At 33.8% G+C, this 18,881-nt stretch overlaps 2 protein-coding genes and 2 long non-coding RNA genes across 5 annotated transcripts; 1 reads left to right on the top strand and 3 right to left on the bottom strand.

Moving 5' to 3' along the window:
* Positions 1-4,650: 4,650 nt before the first annotated feature.
* On the bottom strand, positions 4,651-5,558 carry LOC145795448 (uncharacterized). The gene is made up of 2 exons (XR_014336410.1): positions 5,401-5,558; positions 4,651-5,273 (listed from the first exon to the last, which is right to left on the bottom strand). It is a non-coding gene; the product is annotated as an uncharacterized LOC145795448 (long non-coding RNA).
* A 1,192-nt stretch (positions 5,559-6,750) lies between these two features.
* Positions 6,751-13,999, top strand: LOC114271422 (sodium/calcium exchanger NCL). 2 transcript variants are annotated; one of them, XM_028213053.2, is made up of 7 exons: positions 6,751-7,328; positions 9,991-10,176; positions 10,701-10,882; positions 11,741-11,886; positions 11,990-12,281; positions 12,363-12,689; positions 13,477-13,999. In XM_028213053.2, the coding sequence occupies exons 1-7, from the start codon at positions 6,935-6,937 to the stop codon at positions 13,723-13,725; spliced, it is 1,776 nt and encodes a 591-aa protein (XP_028068854.2). In that variant the 5' UTR covers positions 6,751-6,934; the 3' UTR covers positions 13,726-13,999. The 2 variants fall into 2 exon arrangements, with proteins under 2 accessions (XP_028068854.2, XP_082735919.1); XM_082879793.1 differs by lacking the exon at positions 6,751-7,328 and adding an exon at positions 8,100-9,537.
* LOC145795447 (uncharacterized) lies at positions 6,778-7,596 on the bottom strand. The gene is made up of 2 exons (XR_014336409.1): positions 7,487-7,596; positions 6,778-7,380 (listed from the first exon to the last, which is right to left on the bottom strand). It is a non-coding gene; the product is annotated as an uncharacterized LOC145795447 (long non-coding RNA).
* Positions 14,000-15,523: 1,524 nt separating the features above from the next.
* On the bottom strand, positions 15,524-18,080 carry LOC114271442 (uncharacterized). The gene is made up of 4 exons (XM_028213063.2): positions 17,291-18,080; positions 16,580-16,749; positions 16,282-16,486; positions 15,524-16,184 (listed from the first exon to the last, which is right to left on the bottom strand). Exons 1-4 carry the CDS (start codon positions 17,357-17,359, stop codon positions 16,026-16,028), a joined length of 603 nt encoding a protein of 200 aa, XP_028068864.2. The 5' UTR covers positions 17,360-18,080; the 3' UTR covers positions 15,524-16,025.
* Positions 18,081-18,881: the final 801 nt, after the last annotated feature.

The following is an 18,881-nucleotide window of genomic DNA, read 5'->3' as shown; positions in this document are numbered from 1 at the left end:
CCTTTGTTTACAATAATTAATTTCTTCATTAATCCATCATGGAGATCTACAAATAATGGATCAAAAATAGTGCATGTATTAAGCACTAAGTACAATAAGGCAAACTTATTGGAAAAGAGCTGCAGATCTAATATAAATTATGTAGCCTATGTTTGGAAAGTTGGGTTAGAGGATTTAGCCAAAGAAGCCAAAAATGTTGGGTTTAAGGACTTAGCAAAAGAAGCCAAAAATGTGTTTCAAGTTTCAAAATTATATAATGGTAAATACTGCAAGATAAAAGTCAAACCAGTCATGCACTTCAATGCAATAATCAAACAGCATAAAATATAATCATCAAGCCTAATTCATACTGTTTCTTCCAGTCTATCAACTGGGGGTTGGATTATATATATAAAGCTTAAACAGTCAAATGGGAGGTCAGACAAAACAACCCGTGTTCACCTTTCCTTTCTTAAAAATTAGGAAGAAACTTCAATTGGTTGGAGCCCAAGTGTGCCAACAGAAGAAATAAAAACTTACTTGATTCAGTACATGTGAAAAAAGAGCATAATCAACAAATGCAATTAAGTGCCCTGTAAGTTTTCATAATCAACAATGGAAAAAGAGCATTGAACTTGAAAGAACAATAGATGGGTAATATAATCCTGCTGAGTTGTAGGGCATTAAACTTGAAAGAACAATTGAAGTTTGGGTTTTAACATAAATAATAAAAGCATGCCAAATATTTTCAAAAACCGTCATGCTTTAATAATAATGTAGCTCAAAGAGTTCCCAGAATTTAATCAATGGCAGAATATGACATACTTACACCAAATAGCATTTTCAGTTGCAGCAAGCCACCAATTATGAACTAATAACTCAGAGTTTAATCAATGGCAGAATATGACATACTTGCACCAAAACGGAGCTACCATCAGAGATAATTTTCAGCATCATAACAGTTAAGACAGAACCATAATTTTCAGCATCATAACAGTTAAAACAAAACCACTTAAAAATTTGAAGTGTGATTCAAACCCAAGAACGAACAAAATCTCACAAACCATAAGAGGTAAATTTGTATTTAGATAAACCAACGGAAAAAAACCCAAAAATCCCACATTCACATGTCCCTATGTATGCCCATCCAATTCAACTAACAGTGTCAAATATAACTTTCCAGAAACAAACCATTCTGTCAAACTAATAAATAGACAAATACCATTGTATATGAGGCAATATGCAAAAACACTTTGATGAACACTATGATATTGTTTTTTGCACATAAATTGCTTCATACTAACAACATAAATGCTTCACTGAAACAGTGAATAGAACTCACTTGAGAACATAGGATGCCATCAGCAACTCAGGCTCTCCACCCCATACATAAGGTTGTCGAATTATTTCAACATACGCTTCAATGAACCTAAAACCCATGAAAAGAATGAATAAACACTTCCCTTCCGATTTAACCATGTGCAATAACACTAACTAATGTACTTTAAAAAAATAAAAATCACACTATCTAATGTACTTCAAAAAAATAAAAATCAAGTTAAACCATACCTACTGTTTTCAATGTGTTTGATGAAGGAAGTCTTGAATTGCAGCAAGGGAAAAGGTTGATTTAAAGGATTGATTTGATGAACTCACCTATTCATCTCAAGCAGCTGGCAGTTACCAGAACCAGGTGGTCTACCCATGCCTGAAGGCACGGTGCAAATAATGATGGAAAAGGAGGTGAGAAAGAAAAACCTGGTGGTGGTGGTGATATAGATGATAGCCTCAAGTTACCATCTGAGTCATACTTTATTGGCCTCCTTCTCTTCTTCACAAACAAACCACCACCACCACCAACTACACCATCACCACCTGTGGTGGTGATCTGTAGGCTTCTCTTCATGCTCATGTTCATCACTTCAATAACAAATTGTATTAGTATTAAAATAAAAAATAAAAAAATAGAACTTATAAGTCCTAAATTCAGATTTGGACATCAAATCAAAGGGCAAAAAAAAAGCCATGTCATTAACTAATGTACTTAAAAAAAATAAAAATAAAAATAAAAATAAAAAAGCACACCAACTAATAGGAAAAAGAAGAAATAACAAAATCTAAATCAACAACCAAATTGAACTCATCTTGGTAATGAAAAAAAGAAAAAAAACAGAGAATAACATTTAGATTAAAAAGTAACAAAGAATAACACTCAATGGTGTGTTAAACATGCTAGATGATCTTCAGCCATATATGTATTAAGCATACTACACTATTCAACAAACCCTATACCAACACTTCAAATTGCAAAATTATGAAATTGAACAAAGAAAATCAACGAACTTGATACCGAACTCGAACATGCGAACTAAGGCCAAGTTTGGGAACTTATAAAAAAGTCAAAAAGTTACTCAAAAAGTTAAAAAGTTAACACTATTCACCAAAAGTCAACAATTACGGCTGCACAACTCCCAATTCGAATTTTTCCCTACAAATTAATTTTTACGATTTTTTATTGCACATTTTTTCATAAAAAGTCAAAAAGTTAACCCAAACATTCATATTTTCAACCTCAATTTTTTAGTCCAAAAAAACAAAAAGTGCACTTATTTAGGATACCCCAAACAACCCCTAAATTACTCAATTACTCAAAAGGAGAAAGGGAGAAAAAGAGAAATCAAATTACCTTTGAGCAGCGGTACAACGATGATGTGATTGTGGCTGGAACAAAGAAATCTAGGAAATGAGAGCCAAATTTCACAGCAAAATCATGAAATTGAACAAAGACATGAACAAATGTCAGCGATCTTGATACCAAACTCGATAGTTTCCTAAATGAAGACATAAAACTCAATACACCAAATAAACTCAAAATTCATAATCCAAATTCATAAAATTTATAGAAACAGAGCATTTCAACTAAGCCCTCAACTTCATAGTAAAACAATCCAACCCCAAAATAGCAAAACAGCAAAATCATGAAATTGAACAGCGGTACCAAATTCGAATAGCAAAATCATGAAACTCGGCGGTTATGAAATTACCTTTGAACAGCAGTACATCGATGATGTGGTTGTGGCTGAAATAAAGAAATCTGGGAAAGGAGAGCCAAATTTCACAGCAAAATCATGAAATTGAACAAAGACATGAATAAAAAAATTCATACACATACAAATGTCAGCGATCTTGATACCAAACCTGACGGTTTCCTAAATGAAGACATGAAACTAAATACACCAAATAAACTCCAAATTCAGAATCCAAATTCAGAAAATTTATAGAAATAGAGCACTTCAACTAAGCCCTCAACTTCATAGAGAGAACAAATGACCTGTAAACAAAACCCTAAAATAAGCTGTTGGAAGAATCCCTTATTTCCATGACTTCATTGTCTATTGCAACACCTAAAAGATTCATCCTGGTCTAAGCATTCTTAATTTCATGTTCACTTGCTGATGTATTACTCTCTCACACCTGGTTCTCTGTTGCTCCCATCTTTTCTACCACTGTAATTATCAACCACTTCATCAGGATTCCCTTCAAAAACATCAGTTGAATGTCCAACATTGTGTCCTCAAGTTCATAGCAAACCAACGACTCCTCTTCCTCTAATAAATGCAAAACCTAACAAAAACCAAATATTTCAAGACCAAACAATTATTAATACAATAAATTATTCTGTGTTTAATCTCTTTTTCTCTGATGTATGACTCTATTTGTTTAGAAAATAAAAGAATACGCATAATAATTTTTTTAGGCTCAAATATAAATATCTATTCAAAGTGTGACTAAATTAGTGGGTTGACGATAATAGTTAATATATATTAAGCGGGTGGACTTGGATTTAATAATTCTTTTCTGCTAAATTTTGGATGACTAAATTAGGTTGATGCTAGTCTGGCTCTGTTTAGGCTTAAAGTAACATGTATATTTCTTATTATGTAGTGTAATCCCAATCTAATCGATGTTCACCACTGATTCCAAGAATTCAGTTCCGCCACATGATCTATCTCCACTACATCTCCACTACATTCCAAAATCTTTTAGACACCAAAGCAGTTATCTCCTTTCAAAATCCCTAACAATTAACTCCAATCCTTACAACTTCATTTTTAAATTGAGTAATGATATACAAATAAAAAAATACATACGGAACGATATAGTTGAATTCTCAAATTATTAAAAAAAACCTCACCAAGATGATTCTAAATTTCAAAAAAAAAAAATTACTGCCACATCATTCTAATTAAGTGAATTTGTATGAAAATTTTAGTAGAAAAGAATTTTCCTTCTAAATTTGGTCCATCAAAAAATTTGGGAAAATTGTTCATTCATAGATTGAAATTACAACTAACATAAAAAAAGGACCATCTATACATGCTGGAATCTGGAGCTTTCCATGTGCCGACTATTTTCTCAATTGGATGGAAAACTTGTTCGTTCATAGATTGAAATTACGATACCAAACTAAAGCAACCCAAGCCAGCCTCTACGAAAATCAACTCAAAAATCCAACAGGTGCAGTGCAGTTCTCCAGAGTCAGAGAAGGCAGTTCTCCAGAGTCAGAGAAGGTAATAAATAGCAACACTTAATAACTTAAATATACTAAATAACTTAAGTATACTCAATAATATACTAAATAGCAACACTCAATAACTCAAATATACTAAATAATAGCAACACCAATTAAGGTAATAAATAGTTTTAAAGTTTTACTATTACATAATAAAACCTAAAGATGTTTAAGCATAAGATAATTTAAATATACTAAATAACTGACATAGTTTTCTTTCCAATCTTGAAGAGTCGTGTGCTGTTACGTGTTAAAGGAATGTCAAGAGGAGAATATGTATGTGACATAAATATTGCCATATCTCAGTTTGTTCTTATGTCGATAATTTTTACATGCCCTTTGGAAAGCCTTACAAAGCTCTAAAATCTATGATATTATTACCTTGAATGAAGTCTCTTTCTTTATAAGGAATTGTTGCATAGAATCCCTCTTATCGTGGTTCATTTAAGCGTTCTTTAATCTGGTCTTGGTTATTGACAGATACCTTTGAAGTGCTAACATTAAAACCCATGTGGTTTTTGTGATCTTCTCCTTCACCATCATAAGCAATGCCGAGCTTAGCACAGTCTTCAAAATCTGAGCCCGTAATCCTTTGAAGAAACCAAGTAGCCCTTCCCTTTTCCAAATCGTATGGATTGCACCTGAGACTGTCTTTTGGGCTTTCGGTTGATCTTCCTTGATCTCATCTTCATCTGATTTAGCCTGAATCGTCACCTTACACCTGTCCGCAGTTCATATCGTAATGTTATCAGTTTTTCCATGAAAAAAACACACAGATAAAGGGGGCATGCTATTTTTCATTCAAATTCATATACCAATTTTTCATAAAAACCGAATAGAAAATCCACCTGATAGCCGGATATGTTAAGCAGGTGGCAATACACTTTGAGACTGCACCCAGCACAAAAGCAGAAAAGGCAGAAAGAGCTTCCGAGGATGGTTCTGTACCTCTTTTCTTGCTTAGCTGCCTCTTCAGTAGTCTCCGTTTAAGCTGATCAAAAGCAGTGTACTGCACAATAAAATTAGCTCTGGTTTAATTCGATTTCTCATATTTCGCAATTACATCTCCTTGTCTTGGTGTTTACCAAAACAAAAAGCATAAATCTACAGTGATAGAAAATTGCAGAGGTAACTATCACCTCCAGATAGAATACAATTTGGATTAAGGCCCATGATCCCCACACTGTATCGTTACTGTCATATTATCGACTAAATTAGACTAAATTGTAGCATTATATATATAGGGGTTTTTCTGTGTGTTTCTGTGTGTCAGGGCTGATGTGTTGCTCTTCCAAATCAGTGCTTCACTAAACATTCACTCATTATCCCCAGAATTAAGCGGTAGAGATGTGGAGGACTGGAGAGGCAGACACAGCCCGACAGAGAGAGAAGGGGAGAGGCAGAAATCTTACCTTGCAAGCCGAGTTCAAGATGCAGAAGGAGTTGTTGTCCGTGGAGATCGGAGGAGAGTGAAGATCTGAGATCTGGGAGGGAGAAAAGATGAAGAGTTGCTGTTAGTGGAGTTCGGAGGCGGCGCCACGGTGGAAGCGGAGCGGCAGTGGAACGGAGGGGGAGGGAGAGGAAGAGAGAGAGAAGTGCAAATAAAAACAAATCATCTCAGCCTTGGGTGGGACGCTGCAGAGAGAGGGAGAGAGGGATTGTTTTGGGCGGGAATGCAGAAATCTCACAAAGCATCTCAGCCTTTAATGAATAAAAACAAATCAGCTCAGCCGTTTAAATTAAATGTATCTCTCACACACATTTGTATACATTTTCAAAAATTATCTCCCCTTATTATATAGATATATATATATATATATATATATATATATAAATAAAGGACCAAGATCACTTTAGGGCCATCCTTAAAGGAGATCTCAAATATTTTTTTAAAGTAAAATAAAATACAAGTTGATTTTTTAAATTAAATAATACATGATAAAGTTAATCAATTAATAATTAATGAATATGAGATATAACATTTTTAAAAATATTTTAATTGATTGACATATTATTGGATTTAAAAATTAAATTTTAACTTTTAGATTTGAATAACGTAGATAAATGAGAAATTTTAGAGTGTGTGCAATATGTATTTTTGATTATGATCTTTATGCTGTATTATTAATTATTATATTATTTTAATTATGATTCAAGAATTATTTATTTACATCTTAATTTTTTTAATTAGGATTCTTATAATAATTCCATAATATTGAGGCAGGTTGTGATAATCAAACACATCAATTAAGATACCTTTGAAAGTTGTGTACATAGCACTACCCTGGATAAATATTGGGAAATATAGTATGGTAACACAAATAATGAAACATGAATAGACAGATATCTATTCTTGAAACACAACACTGAAGAAGATAACGAATGGCTAACAGTAAAAGTAACAGCGCACCTCTCACCCTCCTCTGTCTCCTCATCCTCTCCGCCACCGCCTACGGCCGCTTCATCACCAACAATTCATCATCCGATCTGGTTTCCGATGGAGTCCACGACGGTTTCCACGCTCCGCCGCTCCTCCTCCGCCTTAATCCGCTCCGTTCATCTGACTCGTGCGACCAGACCTACGGCTTCTTGCCCTGCACCACCACCGTACTCGGAAACGTCTTCCTCATTCTCGTCTATGGCTACCTAATGTTCCTCGCCGCCACCTACCTCTCCAGCGGCAGCGAACTCTTGCTGAAGATTCTAGGTCCCGGTATCATCGGCGGCCTCTTCCTTCCCATTCTCGGCGCTCTTCCCGATGCCATGCTTATTCTCGGTATTATTATTTGTCTTCGTTTCGATCTCCATTTTTGCCTCTGTTTGGCTTCCTGGAAAATGAACGGAAAAATAAAAAAAAATATATGTGAAATTCCTTGAATAACGTAAAAACGTTTTTTTTTTTTTGAAAAAAGAAAACATAAAAACCGAGCTCACCTATAAGTTTGAGGATTCTAAGAGGATGTAGTTAGTTATAAATTTTAATTTGTCTTGTTTAGTAGTTTTATGTAGGTGATCCGGTTCGGTTTTGGACGGTTCGATTTGTGGTCGCCCGCATATGTGTAGTTTAAAAAAAATTGAACCCGCTCAATATTAATAATTAATGAATTAGAATTTTTAAAATTAAAAACAAAACAAAATCAATTTTTAATACAAATAAATCATTTAAAATCTTAAAATTTTAAATAAAATGATAAAATTAAGACAAGGATATCTTTTAAAATCTTAAACTAAATCATTAAAATCATTCACTCCCCAACTAATGGTAATTCTTTATTAACTTTTATATTCATTCAAAATGTAATAATAAAATAACAATAAATTGTTGTCAAATTTCATTTAATTCAAACCCATTAAATAAAATAAAAACTTTTCCAAACTTGCAAACTCCATTATAATTTTTAAAAAAAAAAAAAGTGTCAAAGTGCGGACCAGTTCTTGCCGGGGGTAAAATCCGCAACCCGCAATAATGTCATATTCCAAATCGTATCTGCGCATTGTGTCTGCAAAAAAAGTCCACTTATATGCGGATCGGTTCGAATTGGGCGGTTCGAATAATCCTATGCCCAACCCTAGTTTTATGCACACATGGTGTTTGTTGTTTTGCTTTTGTGTTCTATTTTACTGTTGAAAGTTCCTCATCTTAGATTTAAAATTTTACCAGCCGTTTATTGAAAATTCATGAACCTTGTTTTAAATTTGTTGTGATTCAAATCGGATTTGTTTTCAATTTTTGAAGAATATAGCTTGAACTTGCCTCATAGTTGTATGGGTTGACTTGCATGCTTATTTTTTTTTTCTTCCCTTTTTTGAGCCCTGTGCATATAGAAATCTGAAAATTAAAAAACTTTATTCATACAAAAAACTTTGTAAGAATGATGTGTTCAATGGTGTTTTGTTTTGAAGTAAAAAGTCCACAATGAGCCAAAGAATTTTTTGTTTGTATGATTTATAGCATTACTCCTGGAAATTGAAGCACGGACTTTTTCTCAATTGAATGGACATGAAGGTCTTGGTATGGCAATTAGATCATGTTAAAAAAAAAGGTTCTTTATTTCGTTTTGCCATTTGGTTTTATAGAAACCTTTCAAGTGGTGATGTTTAGCATGGTGAAATTGAGATGTTTTCTAAATGAAAATTTATTTGAATTGTGTTTTATTCTTCTTTTTATTTTTCAACTTGTTTGTGGAAAGTATGATGTTTTTTTTTGGGTGACAGAACTTACAATTTTTCGAGGTGTCAATTGGTAATTATATTGATTTGGTTGCAAATAATTGCTTCAGTTCTCTTGTTAACAATTGTTTAAGCTATGAGATACAGGATTTAGAAAATTACTAATGGTAATTGTGTATCTCTTCAATGTATGAATATATATATGTTCATTTTTTAACTTAATAATTCTTCAAAATTTAAGTTCAATTGATCTTGATTAGGAGTTTATCGCTTCAAACTTAACTTTGTATTTTTTGTTTAATCATGCCGTTATTCTTCTTGTCATGGATTTAATATGAAGGCAATGTTATATTTGGTGCATACACAATGAAAAACAATTTAATTTAGATTTTATTGATTTTTTTCTTCATTGCAAATAAATGTGGTATTAGGAACAAATGTCTTCTTTAATATCTTGTTTGAGTCTTGACCAAAACTTTTTTCTTACTTTTTCTTCAAATGCATAACTTATTCATGTGCCTTGTATAACGTATTTCAATATCTCAATTTAGTTGAGGAAGTTTTATGATTCTCTCCAATTTAGAAAATTTGGCCTTCGGGTAAACTTTTTGTAACTAATTTTCTTTTGATGGATGAAATAAAGCCCAGCATTAGAATATAAGAGGTTTCAATTAGCTAATAAAGCTAGTTTGTGAACTTTAAATTAGTTATGTGCATGAGAATACCGTGGAAGGGAAAATCTAGATCGAGGATGCAGGGAGTAGATGATGTTGATGACTATGTTAGATATACAGCTGGTGTATCTTTTACAAATGGTGAGCCTTATTATGTTCTACTGGTATGGTATCACACACAATATGGGATTATAAAACATGAATGCATAATTGCATGTTTTTTCCCCTGAGATGCTAGAGGGAGTAATCAATCTAAGAGTATTCAAAGAGGAAACTTTCTGGAGCATTAGTTTGACTTCTTGGTTTTTCTATGAATTGTTTACCAATGTCTTGCATGTTGTCTCCAAATTAAAAATGAAGAAAAAATGTCAAGCGTGCATATAGTCTTCATGTCCAATGTTTTCCTCAGGCTGATTGTAGTTTGGACTGACCAGTTGATTATGCAATGTCAAGTAAAGTTCATGTTTTCAGTAAGGCCTGCATTGAATTGTGTCTTTTCTGCTTCAAAGTTTCTTTGATTAAATCCAATATACATTATATGCTTTATGATTGGTCTCTATAATGCTTCCATTTCAATCCATTGTTTTTCTACAGTATCTGGACTCTCTGGAACTACAGAAACAGCTCAAAGTCAGGTCTCAGTTGGAATGGGCTTGCTAGCTGGGTCTACAGTCATGCTTCTAACTGTAATATGGGGAACTTGTGTTATTGTCGGCAAGTGTGACCTGCACGATTCAATTGCAATAGATGGAAAAGATACAAAGAAATTTAGCTTAACTGGTATGTCCATGGACTTTCTTACTCATTTTTTTGTTTTCCTATGCACAAAAATCATGTATTGTTTGAAGAAAAACTATTATTTCTGACTTCGAATTGCCTCTCTCTCTCTCTCTCTCTCTCTCTCTCTCTTGCGGCAGCCAAAAAAACATGGGTGATGTTGGCACACCTAAAGTGAGGTTATGGCACATGAATACATAAATTATGATTTTTTTCATATCATCATCATACTTGTCATTTTCCACGTATCCAAAAAATAAATAAATTTTTGTGCTTCTAGGTGTTTGCTTTTTATTTTGATTTTATTTAGGTGACAGTTCACAGTTGGATGCCATAATCGTAGTACTTTCTATTGTGATAAGAGTATCACTGATAATCAAATGCATGTTTAACTTCCTACGCCTCATAGCCTTGTTTATTTTCTTGGATTGTTGCCATCCCAGTTAGAAAATATTTAAGTATAGAATGCTTGACCAATGATTCTTGATGGATTACATAATCCACATAAGTTACTCTCATCTTTGCAGGTTCTGCTGTCACTACTGACATCTGGACTAGCTATGCTGCAACGATCATGGCTATATCTGTAATACCATTTCTTGTTGTCCAGATACCACAATTTATGAATTCAACTTCAGGAAGACACTTGGCAGTCTTGATTGCACTTATTGTCTCTGTCTGTATGCTGATTTCATATTGTCTTTATCAGGTAAAATATATTTTCTATGCAGCATTGATCTTTCTGCTCTATGCAGTATGCTCAGTATTTTTGTTCATTTATTTATTTTGTCATGAATAAATTGAAACAATACATGGATACAAAAAAGTTAGGTTAATGCATTTATTTGTTCAACTCATGTCTGAAACATAAATATTGCAAGTATGTTTGACTTTATTGTGTACATATATCATGAACAAATTTGAACAATACAAGAATACAACAGCACTAAATAATGTAAACATGTTATAGCTATTACATGGACTCAGAAATGAGTATTGGGTGTGAACTGGTCCAGTTGAGGAGAAGCCATTTCCTTATTTCGTTACTATCAAATTCAAGTTTTTTCTTCTCCAAACATTGTTTAAAATTTAGAGGATCTAAGTACCTAATTTGGGTAGGGTGATGGATACATATTTCATACTCTTACCCTTGTCATAACGCGAATCCAACAAGGAGAATTGAAGAGTCACATGTAACGCTGCCTTCCATACTTCATCAAGAAAATGTAATGTTGGGTAATGCTAATGCCTTGTTTTTTGCCTCTCCCTTGTCTTGGTTGCGAGCAAAACCTCTTGTTAATTAAGTCATCAGAAAGTGTATAGATTACATTTGGTGTTTTAATTCCCCGCTTTCCTCTTCCGAAATAGTGGAAACCTTGTTATCAGAGGCCATATTATCTCACCTGTCACCTGAACTTTAATCGCCAAGGTATGGTGAACTCTTATTTGTCGTGTTGAATAGTGGGTTCCATCCCTTCTTGTAGTTAGCTGGTTAAATTTCTTCCCTGTTAATTGAATTGTTAGGGATTTCCCTATCTGTGCTTTAACTTTCCTTCTCTATATATAGGTTTTTCAGCCATGGATCCAGAGGAGAAGACTTGCTTATGTGAAGGATAAGCATGTAATATTGGGGTTTCTGAAATATCTAAAGATGCGTGCACTGGGAAGGTTCATCAAGGACAATGGCGATCTTAATACTGAAATTGTAGAAAAGTTGGTTTTCTTTTATACTTCCCACTGAAGATTCTGATTGCAGACTCACAAATTTTAGACTTGAACTCGCATATTTTCTGACTCTTAAATGGATTTTTGGCAGGCTATTTCACACAATTGACGGGGATAAGGATGGATTTATTTCAGAACCTGAATTAAAAGCTTTGATCGTAGGGATGCAGATTGATGAGATTAACTTTGATCAGATTAACTTGACTGAGGATGATGCTGTGAAGAAAGTGATGAATGCTTTTGATACTTCTAATGATTATAAAATTGATTTGCTCGAGTTCAACAATGGAATCTCAAAATGGCTTGACGAGGCGAAGCAGGCTGGAGCTCCTTCTCGTGAGGCTAGTCCTGCCACGATGAAATATCTTGATGACTTCCACAAGGTATTTCATGCCATGTTGAATTTCTCTAGCTTTTAGTACTGCTCTCGGATTATGATATCATTAATGTTCATGCATTTACAGCAAACAAAGAGAGAACACTATCTTTTGGGGGATCAAAGTGGGGATCAAGGTGTGGATCAAAGTGACGAAGTCGTAGAGGGTGTTGAAAATCCCAAGTGGACCTCTCTTAAAGCAGTGTTAATGTTGGTGGTGGGGACTGTCATCGCAGCTGCATTTGCTGATCCTTTGGTAGATGCTGTTGATAATTTCTCCGATGCCACAAGCATTCCATCTTTCTTCATCTCATTTATTGCGCTGCCTTTGGCTACTAACTCTAGTGAGGCAGTATCGGCTATTATCTTTGCTAGCCGGAAAAGGATGAGATCAGCCTCATTAACATTTTCCGAGGTTTGTTTTCCCTTTTTTATTTGTATTCCATCAGTGGCAGCAGTACATTAGGGGAGGGGTATTCAATTGAATGCTGTGACTATGTTTTTATTTGTGTATATATATGTAATAGCCTACTCCTTAGAATTTGAACACCCAAGTTTACATATTTTGAATATCTATACCGAAAATCTTAAACAACAAACTCACTCACTTCAAACTTTGCACACCCACCCACAACATACTCACAATCTCTTTTAATTCTGGATGCAATACCCCCATCAGAACCACTACGTATCTAGAAAAAGTGTCTAGAAAGTGAAGTAAATGAAATAAATTTGAAGTTGGGTGGTGTGGGACACATCCAAATTGCACCCAGTCTATACATTTCATTTTCTTAGTTTTTTTTTTTTTTTGATAAAGTAGTAATAGTGTACCCTCATATGAAAACCAAAAAAGCTACTTTCATATAAAATAAAATGGAAAAACCCGAAAGATAGCTCATTTGGTAAATGTGGCTTATGTTAAACTAAGATATTGAAATTGAGAAAAACTGCCTTCAAGCTTCATCAAAACTAGGTTGAAGTTGTGTGACTCTTTGAAAACAATTGAAAATTCATATATTTAGTATTTGTTTTAAATTGAAACAATTGTATAAATATATCTTAATTGTTTTGTGTTTTTGATTTAAGAGTTTAAATTAGATGATTTATTGGAAGTGAATGATAGATATAGATAAAAATGAATTATTTTTTATAAATTTAATTGAAGTTGTTGAATACCCTGACCTGAGTTTTTTCTGTTGTAGTTATATGGGGCAGTAACCATGAACAACGTCCTTTGCTTGTCAGTTTTCTTAGCTCTGGTTTATGTCCGAGGATTGACATGGGACTTCTCAGCGGAAGTTCTGGTTATTCTAGTTGTTTGCCTCGTGATGGGTGCATTTGCTAGCGTCCGAACCACCTTCCCTCTTTGGACCGCTTTAGTGGCCTTCTTCCTCTATCCGTTCTCCCTGGCACTCGTGTATGTTCTTGACTATGTTCTTGGCTGGTCATAGAGGGATTCATAGAGGTTGGTTCTTTCTGGTGATTGACTAATCAATCGCGGTTTCTTACCCTTTCTTTTTTTTTTTTGGTTAGTTTGTAAATCTGAGAACTATGGCATGGCTATTTTTCGGGATATATAGAAAGCCATGATGATGTTGCATTCCATCTTGTGTATCATTTGCGTGCAAGCTTGATATTGTAGTCTGTATGTTACTTGTGTCTCTGTTGAATTTTAATTGGATATTTTGATTATGAATTGAGTTATGTTAACAGCTTATGAACCAAGACCTGATTTCTTAAGGCTGTGTGTGGTTGGTTCATGAATTTGTATAGGGATTTAAAAAGGAAAATAGAAAAAGTGTGAAATATAATTATATTTCATCCCCCCCCTCTCTCTAAATCCCTCATCAAACCCTTCAACTAAACACAACATGTGTGATTGAGAGAGAAAAAAAAAAAGAGAAGGTAAATTGAATTTCTTAAGCCAAATCCTTGGTTTTTTTGTTTTTATTTTTTTTTTCTTTGTGGAGCTCTTCAATCAGTAATAATGGCTTCCAAAAAAAACAATATGAACATATTTTATTTTCAAGTTAAAAGAATTAAGATTTTTTTTTTAAAGAAAAACTTGAAGGAGTAGTAATTTGACAGTTCTAAAAATAAACACTAGTCAATAAGCAAATTTCTTTTTTACTTCAATTTGTTTGTTTTTTATTTTTATAAATACATATTTTGACAAAACCTCTTAATATGGGTCCTACATAAACAAAGAAAAAAAATCAAATAAATAAATAATTGACACCTTGCTAATGTTAAATATGGCATACATAGGGCAATGCGAAATACTACTTAGATAAATGACAATTTTTTTTTTAAATATTAAATATTACATGGTAAATTATGACATAAGATTTGATGGAAATGCTCTGAAGTTGTGGCTAAATCACCTCTAAGTATCATGGATTCGAGTAGCCCATGTCAGTCGTTGGACAACTCAATAAATGAAGAGAAAGCTGAACCATTATATGATAAAAGTAAGAAATTTAAAAATAATTCTCATTCCACCAACATAAATTTTGTTGATATTAGCACCCAAATATATATATATATATATATATATCTAAAGAGTAATGTTATACAAATAAATTTTGTATTTTTTTTATTAATTAGTGTGACATTTACAATATTATTATTGTGAATCCTGTTTCAAGTATCAATGTTTTGTTAGTGTATGACACATTAATTAACCAAAAAAAATTGAAAATATTATAAAATTTATATAACAGTTTATTATCCAAATCCTTATAGGGATCCAGCAATTCAAGATGTAAGCATGGTATCCTTCCCCTATCAAACAAATCTCTCACAGTAAGCCATAGCTCTCATCACTCATCTGCTAGTGTGATCAGATTCCCAAAATCCACATGCAAAAACTTTTTACCAATCAAAGGGTGTGCTTGACTCATCCACCAACCAAACAAAATGAAACAGCAAACCTAACAACCCAACTATTGCACAACCAACAATGCAACAGACACATAATTTTTACATAAATTGTGCATAGAATGTTGTGTGGTTATGGTTACAAGACAGCATACAAGTTACTTGATCTTGACTTGTTAAATGTTTGTTAGAAATTAACTTATGTAAACAAGTCAATCAAATTTAAACACATTTTAAAACTTGTGGTGAATTCCTAAGTTAAGTTTAAAAAATTTGCTACTCGACTCGTCTCAATCATATGCATTATAAAAAATCAAGCTGTCTAAGTTGGCTCGCAATAAGTTCAATTAAAACTCATTTAAGATTAACTTGAAAGAATTGAACACATTTTGAAATTTATTAAGTTTTCAAGCCATGTTGAACAAGAAGCTACTACTAAACTCGATTCATTTACAACCTATGTGTCCCTAATATATGCGTTGTCAACACATCTTGGGAGCTAAATCAGTTTACTGTCATGACAACATCATTTTGTGCACAAGAGTGTGCACAAATCAGTATCTACAACATTATCTCTTTGCAACCAAACTTCCTCACATTAAATTTGTAACTCGCAAAATAAAAACAAGTCAATTGCATCTCTCCTCACTGTCATCTTCATGCTTCATGCTTACATAATGCGATATCCACATTCATATCTCTACTTTTACCCATAAAAAAAAAACACTAGATGAAAAAGAATATAAAAGAAAAAACCCGCATCCTAGCATGTTTGAGAGAAAAAGCTACAGCCTGCCAAAACATCACAAACAATCATTCTTGGAGGAAAACAACTTGGCCTGCCAAAACATGAAGAAATGAACTAACCCTCCTACAACTTCAGATGGAGGTCAAGTTTTTCACCAACCTCACCATTGCAGCCGCTAACGGTGGTTGTTGCTTGGTCAATCCATGCCTTTGCCGGAGGAAAGAAGCAGTACAAAGGCTGTTTTTGGGGCCCAGGATGGTGAATTGGGTCTTCAGCACTTCCCTGAAAAATATAATGCAAGCGAACTATTAGATGATGCGATTGGAATGAAGTCAGGAATCCAAAAAATTGATAATGGATTTTTGTTGTTTAATCTCACCTGATGTGGTAGAAATTGAAGTTCTGATAATTCTCTGGTATATGGGGTTTGATACAATGAAGGGTGCTTATACTTTGAACTAGATTGGGGCAAAGCTGTTGGAGGAGAAGCCAACGTGAGAAAATCTCCATTTAAATTGCCATTCTCTTTTACCACTTTCTTTGGATTCAGCTCACACAAGACTGTTGAGCTCGAAGGGCCTTCTCTAAATAGGATGCTAATTCAATGTCAGTATACAAGAATAACACAACTACAACCACATTTTGTATATATAACAAATCATCAAAAGAAAGCTGACCTGAAAATTGGATTGTTGGGTTCGATATTAACCGTGCCTCCATTGCCACATGAAGCTGATTCATCTGATCTAGTGATGGGAGGAACAAAGATGGGTGGAAATTTGCAAGGGAAAGAGGGGCCTGGTGGATTGTCTGGAGGGAAAGGATATGGCCTCTTCATTCCAACCATCTAAATTACATTATATAAAATAAATACTAATAAAAAAAACCCATAAATATTGGTGAAGCAATTTCCATTAAATGTCATTAAGAAAAATAATAGAATTGAAATATGTAAGAATCCCATACTAGAATAAAGAAAACGGCAAGCTTATAGAATTATTATACAGAATAATGTGACAAAGAGAATTATCAATCAACCTTTTGTTTTCCAATGAATGGACGTAAATAGGTCCAATCATTCTATATAAAATTTCTACATATAAATCCTATCAATTCAATTGTTTTCGTATGAGTTTTTACTTATAACATGAGAAGATAAAAAATAAAAAAGGAACATATAAAAGATCCATATTTCCAATGTCTTGATTTTGATGAGAAAAACAAATTCTAGCTCTTTCAAATAAAACATCTACCAAATTGTAAACTACAGAAATTATGATTTTAACAGAGTCACCTTAATAAATAGAACTTGCTCTAGTGAATCTCAACCATGCGCAGGAAAAATTGCGGCATACAGGCTGAGAAAATGAAAGGAAGTTGAGCATTACCTTCTCTTCCTCATGCCACAAAGGTGTGTAGTTGTTGCCATAAAAGCTTTGGTTTGAAGGGGGCTCCATCTGATGATAATTGATCTCAGATGATGATGAAGTACCTGATGAGACATTCACCTACAATTTTCACAAATTCAATTAGTCCTTCTTCAATTCTCACAAACCCCAAAATTCAAATTCCAAATCATGAAAAACCCATTAAGAACACATTAAAAAAACATTGACTCATTAATATTGCTAACCATTGATGAAGAAGAAGGTGGCTGCTGGAATTGCAGTGTCCTCTGTGTTATATTAGGGGGAGGCCAAATGGGGTTAGATTCTTAGGGTAAATTCAAATTAGACGGAAACCCAAAACATTCCACAACTGAGGCCAATTACCCTGCCCCAAACCCGAAACATTTGATGGTTTCGACAATGGTACGTAATTCGGATGCAAAACATCAATGTTGGGGATCGAAGGGGCCGGTCTAAATATCAAATTTGGCGAAGAAAGATCGGTTTGCGAAGGGTTATGCCAAAAATTGGAAGTACGTTGAGATTGAACTGCTAAACATGAAGAATTAATTGGTGATAGAAGTGAATTGGATAGTAAAAGAACATCTTTCTTTTGTTGTTCCTCTAATCTAATCTCCTCAAGCTGAGCAACACCTAGTCCTCTTTGTGGGACTTTTTTTTGCTTCAACTTTTTTGAAGATCTGTTTCCACCACCACCACTGCTACTATTGCTACACCTGTGGTTATGTTCTTCTTGAGCCATTTTTGGTTTCAGCCATCTAATTACAAACACATAATGGGCAATCTTAAATAGCAAAAAACCCAAAATGGTGGAGTTATGTTGTTTGGTTTGTGTTTCTCAAAAAATTTAAAAAAAAATTCTCTACAAATAAGTTTTCAAAAGTAATCAAACTAAATAAATTTTTTCAATTTTTTTTTTTAAAAGTTGTTTGGTTTACAAATTTTCCAAACAAATTTCTCTCTTATATACATCAAATCAATCACTTTTTTCAAAACTCTCCCTCAAAATAATTTTTCAAAACATCTTTTGAAAAAGAATCAAACCAAACAAATTTTCATATTTTTTATCTTAAAACATGTTTCTCCAATACAAACCAAACAAGTCCGGAGGTGATGGCGTCAAGATCGGCAACTTTAATTCAGCAAAGATTGTGTTTTGTGTATAGAGAGAGAGTGTATCTGTGAGCTTCGGATTTTACTCAAAACCCAGTTGTTTGTTTGTCCAAGAAACAGAAAGAAAATAATGAACAAATGTTTCAAAATTCAAATTTTTTTTAAAATGAAAAAATCTAAAGCAACCGTTTTCAATACTTTGCTTTCTCTCTGATTTCTCGCCCAAATCCTCGCTCCACTCCTTTCCTTACTAGACTGACTCTCAAGAACACTCTCTTTCTATCTCTCTATATCACGGTCTCTCTCTCTCTCTATATCACGGTCTCTCTCTCTCTCTCTCTCTCGATCGAGCATTGCAATGGAGTGTCATGTTTTGCACAGCTTTAGGACCAAGCCTGGGGGTCATGCTTGTTGTCTTGGAATCTGACCCTTATAACAAAACAAAATTTTAATTTTG

This window comes from Camellia sinensis, chromosome 7 (assembly GCF_055761805.1).
Source record: "Camellia sinensis isolate YWXY chromosome 7, ASM5576180v1, whole genome shotgun sequence".
Lineage (NCBI taxonomy): Eukaryota > Viridiplantae > Streptophyta > Magnoliopsida > Ericales > Theaceae > Camellia > Camellia sinensis.
Note: the sequence above shows the minus strand (reverse complement) of the source record. Positions and strands in the feature narration are given on the sequence as shown.

Coding starts and splice junctions, on each gene's coding strand:
- LOC114271422 (XM_028213053.2), top strand. CDS start 6,935: ATGGCTAACAGTAAAAGTAACAGCGCACCTCTCACCCTCCTCTGTCTC. Junction 7,329..9,990: donor CGATGCCATGCTTATTCTCG/GTATTATTATTT, acceptor GTTTTTCTACAG/TATCTGGACTCTCTGGAACT. Junction 12,282..12,362: donor ATCTTGATGACTTCCACAAG/GTATTTCATGCC, acceptor ATGCATTTACAG/CAAACAAAGAGAGAACACTA.
- LOC114271442 (XM_028213063.2), bottom strand. CDS start 17,359: ATGGAGCCCCCTTCAAACCAAAGCTTTTATGGCAACAACTACACACCT. Junction 16,487..16,579: donor CCCAACAATCCAATTTTCAG/GTCAGCTTTCTT, acceptor CATCCTATTTAG/AGAAGGCCCTTCGAGCTCAA. Junction 16,185..16,281: donor TTCAATTTCTACCACATCAG/GTGAGATTAAAC, acceptor TATATTTTTCAG/GGAAGTGCTGAAGACCCAAT.